The 13,515-nt window shown below is 38.2% G+C and overlaps 1 protein-coding gene across 5 annotated transcripts in view; it reads left to right on the top strand.

Moving 5' to 3' along the window:
- LOC114648586 (PH and SEC7 domain-containing protein 2-like) overlaps positions 1–13,515 on the top strand; it is a 114,717-nt gene that overhangs the window by 67,582 nt on the left and 33,620 nt on the right. For all 5 annotated transcript variants that reach the window (XM_051936253.1, XM_051936257.1, XM_051936247.1 and 2 more), the window contains 4 exons: positions 60–144; positions 2,068–2,437; positions 7,096–7,293; positions 10,136–10,216. In XM_051936253.1, the coding sequence (XP_051792213.1) occupies positions 60–144; positions 2,068–2,437; positions 7,096–7,293; positions 10,136–10,216 (734 nt within the window). The remainder of the gene's footprint in view (positions 1–59; positions 145–2,067; positions 2,438–7,095; positions 7,294–10,135; positions 10,217–13,515) is intronic.

The following is a 13,515-nucleotide window of genomic DNA, read 5'->3' as shown; positions in this document are numbered from 1 at the left end:
ATGAAGTATCAATAGACAGGGCACTCTGGTAATTTAGGCATGTTGGGCTCTCTCTACAGGGGTTGGATTCACCTACTTCTGAGGAATATCCAGAGGAAGAATTTATCGAGTGTGGGTGCTTGACACCACCTGAACACATCTCAGGTAACAAATCCACATTTTTTTACTTAAGATCTTGTTCTTAGTATCTTTCCTTGTAGATACATGTTAAAACCAGAATGCCTGTTTATGAAAGCAAACCAAACTGAACCACTGAAATAATTGGCAAGGATGCTAATCTTCTACCTAGCTTGGATGTACAGTTTACCACCCTGCTCAAAGCTGTGGCAATGTGCGATACATGCAGTCCCCGTTACCCCCCAAATACCGTCTATCAAAATCACCACATCTGTAATGCTCTGTGGATATAATTTCAGAAGATACTGATTTTGCTTTAATTATTGAAAAATGTTTCCTTTTTCTTTATGTCATATTCTTTAAAGCTGTTGGATTGCTTACTAGGAACACTATTACCTTTACCTAGAGGGTTTTGCAAATGTAATTTGTGACACTTGTGATGTAACTGATGCAATCTTACAAAAGCATGGGGTTCATATTTGTACCTTATCTAAACTTTAAAGATGGAAAGAATTTTCAACCCAGTTCTAAAATGGATTGCAAGCATTCCAACTTTGCCTTTTGAGTCTCAGTTTTACCCCATAACAGTTTTAACACCAATCACATGACTTGTTGTTGCTTTTCTGAGTATTAATTCAGACTAACAGTTTGGACTTTATTTTACTAAATATCTGTGATGTAAATGACCAGCAAACTGGGTCAAAAAAAACAGACATTCATGTAAAATTGATATCTCATGTAAAATTGATATCACATTACACTTACGATTTGTAAGGATCCTGTGTTGCCCTTTTCATCCATCAGCCATGGGCTGTCATGCCATGGACATGCCATTTTTTGGGACATGGGACAGCAGGTAGTCTATCTATCTATCTATCTATCTATCTATCTATCTATCTATCTATCTATCTATCTATCTATCTATCTATCTATCTATCTATCTATCTATCTATCTATCTATCTATCTATCTATCTATCTATCTATCTATCTATCTATCTATCTAATTATGTCAACTGTGTGCGCACTCCTGATTAGTAACTTAATTAAGGAGAAAATGCCCTTTACCCATTAGGTGACTGAGGCTGCTCTGTGTTAAATGGGTCATCAGTATAAAGGAAGCAGGAAACATGGTTGAACGCTACTGACTAACTTCACTTTTCCAGGGTACTGAATCTGTGACTCAGTTTAAGATCAATCAGTATACCCATTTGAAGACCTCAGTGGGACTGATGGTTGTCGCCTCTTGTTGTCTATAGAGAGTAGTTGTTATTATTAGACTTCAGACCCCTCAATGTCCAGATCGAACCCTTCAATAACCCAACAGCTTTTCTTTGTGCAGATAAACTTTAAGGAGTGTCCATCCCTTGGTTTATAGAGTATGCACACTTTTACTTTCTTTCAGAGACGCCCACAGCGGGTAATGTTGCCCACTTAGTATCATCACAGTTTGACAACAGTTCCTCCTGGGCACAGAGGCTTTTCCAGTGGCTTTTCCAGTGCAATCAGTTATATGCCAATTCAGTTTACAGAAACATCCAACTAACTAAATAGAGTCAGAGTAAATTGAGGAGTTGAAATTTGTACCATTTGCAGTGGATGTGACTGATAATCTGGTTGAGTCTCAGCTGTTAGGTGACACTGAGATTGCTTAATGACAGGACCTGCATCCTGATTTCTGTTTATTTTTGCTCTCTTAGTCAGCAGCATAATGCACCAAACTGATCCTGGATATCTTCAGTTGAATTTTTATATGGTATGCCTCCCCCCACTTCATGTACTGCCTCGATCCAGTTTCAAAGCAGTTGATGCATATTCACTCAAGGTCACAAATCAAGGCCATTTCATTTTTATAACTTGGATATTTAACATCTCCTTCTAGCAGCCACAGTAGTAATTGCATTTCATTTTCACTGGTATTTACTAAATATTACTTTTTTTTTACCAACTAGATTCGAAAGATAGTATAGGCCTTCCCAGTGAGGGGCTCCTCTTTTGTTCATCAAGTTTGTCCATTGTATCAGACATTCTGGAAGATGAACTGCAAGAAGAACAAAGAGTCTCTGGGGAGAAAGCTGAGCAGGTGGCACAAGAGGTAGATCAAGAAAAAGAAGTAGGCCTGCAAGATGAAGGGTGCCTCCAAAACAGCCAGCAGCCCATGTTAAATACAGAGACCACACTGTGTGCCCAGCAAGAAGCAGAAATGGAACCTCAAACTCACTTTGAGCAGCTGGACACCACCAGCCAGGACCAAACAGAGATCAGCCTGGATGAAACAATGATGAGCAATGGCAAGGAGGATGTGCTGGAGGATGTGAAGAGGTGAGACCCATGTTTTGTGACAGTGTTAGATCTTTCAAAGGCATTAGAAGAAATGAAATCTATCTAAATGATTATTTCCTTTACTAGCAACTCAAGCTTAAAAGTATCATCTTTAAATCAAGCTGTATATCATGTGAAGAATATATGTACATTAAAAGTCAAATTAAACTTTTGAGCTTCTCCACATAGATCTTTGCAGTCATAGCTCAAGACTAAACGTTATTTGTCCATTTTCTGGGCCGATTTATTCTAACACATGGTGCGAGGATGCCATTCCCAGCAACAAGGCTTACAAAGTGAAGGTTATTCCTTAATGTGATGGATGCCACTCCATCACAGGGTAAACAAATTTCACTTTATTCTTAAATCATCCATCCACTTTCCAAGCCTATCACAGGGTTGCAGGAAGTAGGAATCTTTAGTAAAATTATTCACAAGACAGGTGCAAGCATAGTATGGGACGTTACTCAATTACGGGGCAGTTTATTATAATCATCCACCCATCCATCCATTCATTCATCTATTATCTGAAAATGGTCATTTCAGTTTTAAGGGGTATTTTGCCTCAATGAAAAGACGGAGCTAACTGCATTAGTTACATAAAGAGACAGAACTTTATTCGTCCGCAGGGGGGAATCAGGCTTTTTACCGAAGCTCTTTAAATAAATAAATACACCTTGGATAAAAGTATCAGCCAAATAAGTAAACATAGAGGCTCTTTAGTGTGATGAAAGTCCATAACTAGTTCCTTGGTTTTGCAGACAACTGTCTTTCTGCACCATGAAACAAAGTTCTCCACCTGACTCATATACTCTGTCGCATCCCTTTTGTTGATGCACTCCATAAGTGCAGAATCATCTGAGAATGTATGCGTGTGACATGACCTGGGGCCTCATGTATAAACGGTGCGTATGCACAAAAATGTTGCGTAAGCCCATTTCCACACTCACATCGCGATGTATAAAACCTAAACTTGGCGTAAAGCCACGTACATTTTCATGCCAGCTAAATCCTTGGCATACACAAGTTCTCCACTTGGTTTTGTAAACTGGTGGCACCCAGCGTCAAAGTAGTGCTTTTGTTCAAGTGTGTTTCCCTTCCTTTTTTAGATCCACATCCCTGATGCAGCTTTATAAATACACTGAAATGAACTGCATATTGTTTATTAGTTTAAGGCATCTGATTGTAATTAACCTGTAACAATATAATGGTCCACGGAATGGCCAAACTATTCCAAATACCATAGCTGCTTTAGCGTTGTTCCTCTCACTGCACCACTCGGAGTATTTATCCTACTGTATCTGAGTGTGAAATCACAGATCTACAACAGCTGATCAGAAAGAGAATTATCGGTATACAGCATCAAGCACACGCTGCCTCGGCCATGCACACTGTCTATTGAACTTCTCCCAATACGGCAAACACTTCAGAGCCTTTCCTGTAGGGACATCGCGGTTCAGAAACAGTTTCATCCCAAGAACTATAAATGCACTCAATCAGTCCATCAAGTGCTCCTTGTAGAAATATACAACATATGCTTTAAATAATTAAAATCCTCAACCATAACCTCAATAAGGAAGATGATAGACTGATTCACTGATGAATGGGAATATTTACTAGATTTTATAACATTTTCCAAATTGTGGAATAACAGAGGTTATCACTGTTTCCTCATAGATCCAGCATTATGGATTGAAATTCCTGCCATTCTGCTATTATGATTTGCATTTGTTTAAATTATTTGCAGCTTTATTTCATACTATTTCCTCAATTTTCTTTTTCATTTGTGTGGTTTGGTCTAGAGTAGAATCTCATTTTGATAATGGGTTTTTATTTAAACCTTTATTTAAAGATGTTATCCCCATACCCTCATTTTGTTTCATTATGGGTGCTGCTATTTTATTTCTGTAACTACAAGTTTGTGGGGCTCAGATGACAGAAAGTGTTTAGCTCACTGTGGACCTGTAAAGGTCAGAGCAGGGTCTTGCCACTTATCTCAGTTTGTAGAAAAACCTAATAGTGGTTTTAAGTATTTGGTTTATAAAACTATCTAGTTATGACTTAAAGCTTTGTTTTCTTTTGAGTTTGATTTTGAAATGTGCTTTGGCTTGTTTGAGATAGAGCCAGAAAAAAGACATTAAAAAAGAAAACAGTCAAAACAGATAATATGAGTGCCAAAGCCAAACAAGACACAAAAAATGTGGTCAAAAATTCAAGAGCAGCTGTCAAAAACCAAAGGTACATTCAGAATAGAAACTGCTTTGAAAATAGTAATTTGAAAAGGGTTTTGACTTCTCAGCTTAGATAAGGAAGTGAATCCTAGACAAACTTTAACCCATCATGTTGTTACCAGAAGGTCATGACCTCAGAGGACACACCCTAACAACAGTTAACATGACCAAAACAACAGGAACCCAAAATTGTGATGGCTGTAAAAATCCAAAAAAACAGACAAAATGGTCCAATAAATGTTATAACTATTAAGGTGATATCAGGCTTGGGCCAATGGGTTGCACAGGAGACTGGAAAGAGTTCAGGTTTCCAAGGTACAAAATCTTTATTGCTGACCAGGCAGGGACAGACACGAGACCTTATTCTGAAGTAGATTATCAACAGCAGTAAAGCACACAGATTTCAACTGTCAAACATAGCAGTCCAGCTCCCATCTCCAGGTCAAAAGAATACAAAGTCCTCCTTATCAAGTAGGTTCAGTGGCTCGGAAGCAGCTACTGGAGCAGAGGCAGTCTGAGGGAGAGAGGACAGGAGAGTGAACCATTAGGTTGGCTGGCACACGGTCTTTTAAATGTTCTAAACCTCATGCGAGAAGCATGTTGTGTGGTAAGCCTGTAAGCCTCCAGCCGATCCTGCAAAGGGGACGGGTAAGAGTGTGTTTGCTTTTAATTGTAATACTGTTTAAGAGAGAGTTTCTGAAGGGAAGCTGTGTTTCTTTGCCATAGGTTTACTGTTTAACAGAGGGACAGCTTGCAGTTAATAGCATAAGAGCATGCAGCTGGTGACGCTATGTGGGAGGAAAAACGGAGCAGGGGAGCTACTGAACTGTATATGAGTAACAGTCACCGCCATTATGGGCAGCTAACTGGAGACAACACCAGTAACAGTATTTAGAGTTTTCAAAAATAAATGTCAGATTCATAATTACAGACCCAAAAAAACCCCTAAAAAGAGTGTCAAATCTCAGAAATTCATGGAGAAAAGCATATCAAAAATAGAAAGCAAATATTAGCAGCATGAAACAAGGTGGTCTTGTAAATAAACTATGCTATACTTTAAACTGTGTTTCATCTCTTGATTGCTTCTCACTAAAATCTGTCTCATTGTCTTAGTGGTAGTACATTTGCTCCCTTGTCTGTATTTTGCAAGTTGTTCTCTGTGTCTATGCACCAGTGTTTGAAGTGGAAAAAAAGATCAGGGGACACTTCAATTTATGTGCACAACCTATTCCGCCCACCTCTGCCCTTCATCCCAATTTTTTGAAACTGACAAAAAAATAAAAACTGCATATATATTTTACTGCCTAGCTGCCTCCAACACTGAAAACAAGAAACTATGAAAAGGCTTCATATTTCAGCCCATGGGGCTTTATTTTAGTTAGCACTATGTGAAAAGAAATACATGCATTGCCTAGAGAGTTAGCTATCTCCTAAAGAGCACAAATAGCCACAAAGTACAGCAGAAGTGTGTAAATAAAGAAAACCAAAGGACAAATGTGTTAGATTACTACAAAACAATTATTTAAAATTCAGACAACAAACTGTAAAAAATATATCCCCAAGATTCCTCCATGTCCACTACTTAACTTGTGCGATTACCATCCAAGTAAAACTAGATGAATAGACAAAAAAAGAAAAAAATGCCCAGAAAACAACACGAAAAGATGATCAACAAGATTTTTAGCTTGACAACCTAGAAGTGAGAAGTGTGAAGTGTGACAAATGGCATATGGAAAAGATGGCCAAAGGAGAGAAATAATAAAGCAAAAGAGCTTTAAGGGTGAATTTCCTCACTTTTTATGGTTATAAAATTTCTACAAAAAGTATTAGTTTATTTTGGTCTTTTATCAAATTGCATTATTTTACAAGAACTAGAGGAAGGGTGGGACAGCTGCATAGTGGTGAGCACTGCTGCCTCATGAACCTTGATTTGCCATCTGCACCAGATTACTGCCGCAATGGAAATTGCATGTTCTCTTCCATTTGCATGAGTTTTTCTTTGGGTACTCTGGGATTCCTACCATATCCAAATGATGCTTCTGTTATATTAACTCATGGTTCTCAGCTGACCCTTTAGAATGTATTGTAATTGGGTTCTGTGATGGTTTGGTGCTCTTTCCAGGGATGGTTCCTGCTTGGGTAGGCTTAACTAAATGGAACTAATCAAGCCAAAGAAAGTTGTTATGTTCATTGAAGAAAAAAATGTTAATTTATTTAATTAGGATGGCTACTTCTTATGTCCCACAAAAACCTCAGCTTCAAAATGAAAATAAAATTTAAAGAAGGAAAATGGTGAAACCTTTAGACTACATTATCTTTGTGCTTTTATGTTTTGTCCATGTTTTCCATGTCAATAATTTGATTTGTAACTCTGCCCTCTGCATCTAAGCTTAAGACAGTCCCTCAGTTTTGTTTTTTCTTTGGTAGTGTCTCCAGTGACCTCCCAACAGTGAAAGTGAGTTTGGTAGCAGACTCTCCTACCCAAGAAGATGAGCCGGTACCTTCAGCTCTCCCACCACTACCTGCAAATCAAGTGGACTGGGAATCGGCTCAGCAGTTGTCCAGCCGCCTCTACAATTTGGATGGGTTCAAGAAGGCAGAGGTGGCGCCATACCTCTACAAGAAGTAAGATTTCTATGACACTATGAGGTCGATATTGTGTAATGGTTGATGACTGCCAGTACAGTGGTGCTTGCTCTTCACCCCTGCCAACACTCAGTTTTTATAAATTTAAAATCCCCACAGAAAAGTTGGAAACGGCAAGGTCAGCTCATTGATTTTTGCTATACACTTACAAGGCTTGGATGAATATGATGTGAGAGTTAAGAATTCCAGCTTTAATTTTATGGTATAAGAATCTAGATGTGTGAAACAATATAGACAACAGCATGTTTTGTAGCAAACCATCCAATTTTTAAGCAAGCATAAGTACTTAGAACATGTGAATAACGGGTGTTACTTTTGTCCTTTGTCACAATAATCACAAAAAGGTACCAAAGAAAGGTTTGGGGCAGCCATCTCTATATTATGTTCTGGCTGCAAAAGGTTAATATATTGCACAGATCTTTACAGATCGAAATCCACAACTGAACTGCTTCTATGGAGACAAGATGGCAGCTTTAAAGGCCAGTGTAGGAAATGACATCATCGGGGCTGGAATAGGAAGTTACGTCATCAAGCCCAGGACCGGAAGTGATGTCATCAGATATGGGTCTGGAAAGTGACGTCATCAGAGGCAGAAACGGAAGTGCCATCATCAGAGGCGGGACCGGACATGACATCATTGGAGGAGCCAGAACCCTGCAGGATTTCCTGAGAATGGTCTGCAAGGGATCGAGAAAGACAGTTAGTAAACCCCGCCATCCCCTGGTGGTGGAATTACCATTATTCAGGCCCTTTAGTTGTCTCCTACTCACACATGTGTGACACCTGTTAGATTAATTGTTTAAACAATAAATAGCTCTGAAAGTAAACTCTTGGTTTTTGCCTTGGACTTCACCTGTGAAGACCGCATTGGTTGTTAAAAAGGATATGGCTGTTAATGGGAGAAAAGCAAACCATTTTGAAGCTAAGAAACAAGGAAAACTCAATCAGAGCTCAAACATTTGGTTTAGACAATACAACAGTTTGGAATGTTCTGGAAAAAAAAGCAGTGGTGTACTGAGAAAAACAGACATTTCAACAGGTTGGCCAAGGAAAATGTGAAGAAAAATCCAAAAAAACACCAGTCAGTGACAACAATTACCAATTTAGATCATTCATGTTAGGGGGAATGCCCAGTGGGGGCTGAGTGGTCTCATGTCCTTGGAACGCCTGGAGATTTCATGTTTTTTTTCTCCAGTCCTTTGGAGTTTTTTTTTTTCGATCCTCCCAGCCATCCTTTAATTTATTCTTTGTTATTTAGTATTACCTAATCTTTTTTTTATTTGTATGTTTTTATTTTTTAAAAACTTTTCTTTCTTCATTTTGTAAGGTACTTTGAGCTACATCATTTGTATGAAAATGTGCTACATAAATAAATGCTGTTGTTTTTGTTGTATTGCCAACAACCTCCAAAGGGCAGGGGGCGAAGGAGACACAACCCTCCACTTGAAGGAGACTTTGAGTGCAGAAATATAGAGGCCATACCACAAGAAGAAAACCATTCACCATTAATTAGAATTGGAAAGCCAGATTGGAATTTGCAAAAAAATAAAATAAAAATCTCTGGAACAGTTATAATGAACTGATGGATATGATAGAAAGGCCAAAGTGTGGTGGAAGATAGAATCTGCTCATGGTTCAAGAAATTCAAGCTCATCTGCCAAGCAAAATGTAGCTAGTGTCTTGGTCTTGCATAGCTGCTTCTAGAACAGGCTCACTAATCTTTACTGATGATGTAACTCATAATGGTAGCAGCAGAATAGATTCAAAAGTCTACAGAAACATTTAGTCTGCCATTATACAGAGAAACTGCGGTGGGTTGGCGCCCTGCCCGGGATTGGTTCCTTCCTTGCGCCCTGTGTTGGCTGGGATTGGCTCCAGCAGACCCCCATGACCCTGTGTTCGGATTCAATGGGTTGGATAATGGATGGATTATACAGAGAAATTAATCCAATCTAATTGGGAGGAACTTCAACATACAGCAAAGCAGTGATCCCAACACACTGCCAACTCAACAAAGAACTTCATGAGTGGAAAAAGTGGAATGTTATAGAATTGCCAAGTCAATCACGAGACCGTAAACCAATTGAGCAAATTTACCACCTCCTGAAAAGGAGACTCAAGGGAAACATTCTGGAACAAACAACAGCTGAAAGAACCCATGGTAACCTGGAAAAGCAGAACAAAAGAAGAAACCAACCTTTTGGTGATGTTGATGACTCGCAGGCTTCATGCAGTAATTGCAAGTAATGGATATGCAGCCAAATATGATATGTTATTTGCTTTAGTTTAGTTTAGTTTAAGACTATCTGTTTCTCTACTTTTGCACGCCTATAAATTGGGTGGTCTGTTACAAATGGTGTCATGGTTGATGTCAATACCAGGAAATAAAAACAGAAAGTCTGAATTCTCACCTGATGTTCATGTTGTGAATCTCAAATCCGGATGTCTTCATTTTATAGCAAAAACAAATGAGCTAGCCTGCCGTTCTAATACTTTTGGAGGGGGCTGCATGCATGACAATTTAAGGACCAACATGGAGGGTCTTTTGCTGTGTCTCCATGTTTGCTTCTAATAGGGCCATAACAGATTTATTTTATGAAAGCTTTCTGTAAATGTTTTGAAAATTTTAAAGCTCACTACATTATGATTGTGATGACTTAAACTCATAATAAATGAACAAAAAATCTGGGCTTTCCACAACATTTTGGTCAAATATTAGTCTGATATATGAGATGTTACCATTTTAAATAATAGGGAAAGGAAATTTATTATGATGCTACTGATTCATTTATTGTCATTTTATTCTTTTCTCCACTACCAGCAATGACTTCAGTAAGACTGTGGCTGAGGAGTATATGAAAAATTTTGACTTTTCTGGACTCACCCTGGAGCAGGCATTAAGGTATTGTAAAGCTACATGGACCCTAGGAGGTTCATCTGGTGTTCTGCCTCTTGATGGCCCAACAAGTGTTGTAATAGATAAAACAAGACAGCATTTGGGTCAACAGTCCACATTTGATAGAAGACACTGTGCCACAATCTTGTGCATGGAACCCTGGATATACTGTCTTTCCCACTCCAATGTGTAAATTCAAAGTGGTAGGGGTGAATGGGTGGCATGTTGGTAGGTGGTAGTATGGAGACTTTTTATCTAATAAAGTACAGTCTCTCTGCTCCCCATTTTGATGGTCAGGTATTAGGACTATTGATGGCTCTTTAAAGAAAGTCAGGATTTTAGGGACACCCAGACCTCTAGGTGAAGCTCTAACAGGATGACACCAACAGTTCCCTAGTCCATTTCGTCATTGTCAGGCTCCCTTTAGAAGGGAATTGAAAAGGCCTTCCTGGCCACATTACAGTTGCACTTGGAGTAAGGAGGTCTAGAGGTGTCAATAGTAAGAGAAGGCAGAGATTAAAGAGAAAGGAGAGAAGAAGTAAGCAGAGGGACATAAAGCTGTCTGGGTAAGTTTGGAAGACTTGATTGACAAAATGAAATTATAGTTAGTGTGCACTTAAGCTGAACGTGGTTAGGTATGTTGTTTTTTGTATTTAATCTCTATGACCCTTCTAGCTGTAATTTGATTTTTAAAAACATTTTCCTTTCTATTGATTGACTTTGGTCTTCTTTATTTGGGTGTGGAATCTGCTTGTCGGGCCACTGTGGTCTGTATCACATCTGTCTGATTATTTTGAAAGGTGCCAGGCTAAAACCTGCTGGTACCCTCCATGAACAGTTTTTTGGATGACCATAAAGAACTACTCAAATGTAAAGGAAGGTGACCACCCAGCTAATGTCCCATCCTAAAATATTTTTTCTGAAAATCCCTTAATTCTTTTAAAAGCAACAAAGAACAGCATATTCAGACACTAACCTGTCAGCTGTTAGTTCTTAAGCAGAGAGTTTTGTAAAGATGTAGAATAGCAGGTTAGAGCAGCTACACATCAGTGTCCTTGCCATCTTTTGAGAGCTTTGGCACCCTACACGTAAAGCTGATAGAAAGACTGCCATCCAAAAATGGTAGAGCTGTGGTGGAAAACGTGAAAGTAGAGCTAAAAAATGGATGGAAACTAGTAAAATTATTAAGGACTTTCCATAGCTGGATTCTAGGGAGGCAGCACCAACCTTCACATATATAGATCAGCTGAATTATTATATCAAAGATCATAGATTCATAACATAAAAACACATGTAAGGAAGAGGTAAAAATAGGGAGAATGGAAGCAGATTAAGAAATCAAAATCTAGATGTTCCTTTGGGCCTAGTTTACACAATTTGATGTATTTATGTGGTAAAGTGGCTCACCCACTTGTCCAAGATAAACTGTCTGTAATCATCTAAATGAATGAAGTGCCACATCTCCGGTGGTTCAGTGTACGTAATATTTAATTTAATGTTATTTATTATGATTGTTATTAATATTAGATACAGTATATGTTTTATGTCTGCAAGGAATAGTCATCAAGTAAGAATTTTTGTGTACATTGTACATGTGACAATCAAAAGACCTCAACCTTACCCATAGTACCTCCAATAAGCGCTGACCCTACTGTCACTGTCTGCCACTACTTCTCTATTTTTCTCATTCATAGCCCTGGCTTTTCTTCTTCCTGCTTGTTATGAATGAAGAGTTTTTGATAGTGTCTGTAGGTTACGTTTCTGTACTCCTATGTGTTCATTTTATACTTGTTATTTACTTATATTGTTATATTTATTTGTTTTCTCTACTCCATCTTGTTTATGATAGGCACCACTATTTTAATTTGTTTTTGTCCATGGGCATATTTTTGTTGTCAATATTTCCCCCCATGGGCCTTTGCTGCGAAATTAGTATGTAATCATTTTAGGAAGTAGTGTGTTGTTTGTGCTATGATTTGGCATTTTCTTAATTTTATTTTTGACAATTATGATGAATGTCCTGGTAATTGATGTGTCTATTTTGTGGTTTTGCTACTCTAATAATTACCTTTTTTCCTAGAAAGTGTCTAGAAAGAGTAAAATAGTTATCATTATTCCATGGCACCATTTTTGTTTTATACTATTATCACTATTGTAGTCCTTTTGCATTGAGTGTTAGCAGCAAATTCTATACAGAACAACCTGAGAAAGCACAGCAACCAAAAAGAAGTCAGTGCATACATTCTCTAATTTTCTGGTTTTTGTGATCCATTTCCAGTCTATGGCTTTGATTTTTTGAGAAATGTTTTTGGGTGCAACTTAAGATCAATTTTTTTTTTGTTGTTCTTTATTTCGCCTTATACAATTTCTTGCATTAGGAATTTGTTAGTTTTCGCATACCCCTTGGGGTCAGAGCACAGGGTCAGCCATTGTACAGCACCCCTGGAGCAATTACAGGTTAAGGGTCTTGCTCAAGGGCCCAGCAGAGTAGGATCTCTTATTTGGCAGTGACAGGGATTCGAACCGGCAACCTTCTGGATACCAGCACAGATCCTTAGCCTCAGAGCCTCCACTCCGCCCTAATTTGGCTCACTGATTAAGAAATCAGCTTGACTTTTGACGGGGATTCATCTCCTGGTCCTCTCTCATTAAACGTTTTTCAGTTTTCCTCAGGATAGAACAATTTCACTACAAGATTGGTTTGTGTTTTACTTTTTTTTTGTTGTTGTTTTTGTATACTGATCTTTGGCCTCAGACATTTCAGACTTTTTCCTTGTTCTCTTGATGACTGTTTTTGCCTCAAGATCTTCTTCATCCTTTGTTTAAATCTTTTTCTAAATCTGTGGAAGCTACCATGCTGTTAGAAATTAATTGTCAACTTTGTTCAGTTTTCTTTATGAACATTGAGTATAATGTTTCATATTTTAGTACATATTTTTTGTCATTTTTGTGACATTACTGTGTGGCCATCTTTTTTATTTGTTTTATGTAGATACTGTCCTTTTACATGGCAAACACCATTTTGTCATTAATATGTTGCATGTTACTAAGCACATACCATCTGATTCGTCATGAAGTCATGGAAGATGGTAGCACACTCAGGAATGCATCCATACATTAAAGTCAAAATCTTTGTGGAGAACTTCTATCATAGTATTTTTTTGTTTTTGTTTTGGATTTCTGATTAGAATTTTGGTTTTGTTGAATCATTGTTCTAACCTGAACTAGCAACTTGACTATTCTTTGCTACAGTCCTTTATAAGATGGTCACTTGTCTCTGCCATGCTCTATGATAAATTGATAAG

This window comes from Erpetoichthys calabaricus, chromosome 1 (assembly GCF_900747795.2).
Source record: "Erpetoichthys calabaricus chromosome 1, fErpCal1.3, whole genome shotgun sequence".
Lineage (NCBI taxonomy): Eukaryota > Metazoa > Chordata > Cladistia > Polypteriformes > Polypteridae > Erpetoichthys > Erpetoichthys calabaricus.
This window is presented reverse-complemented; position numbering and strand designations above follow the sequence as displayed.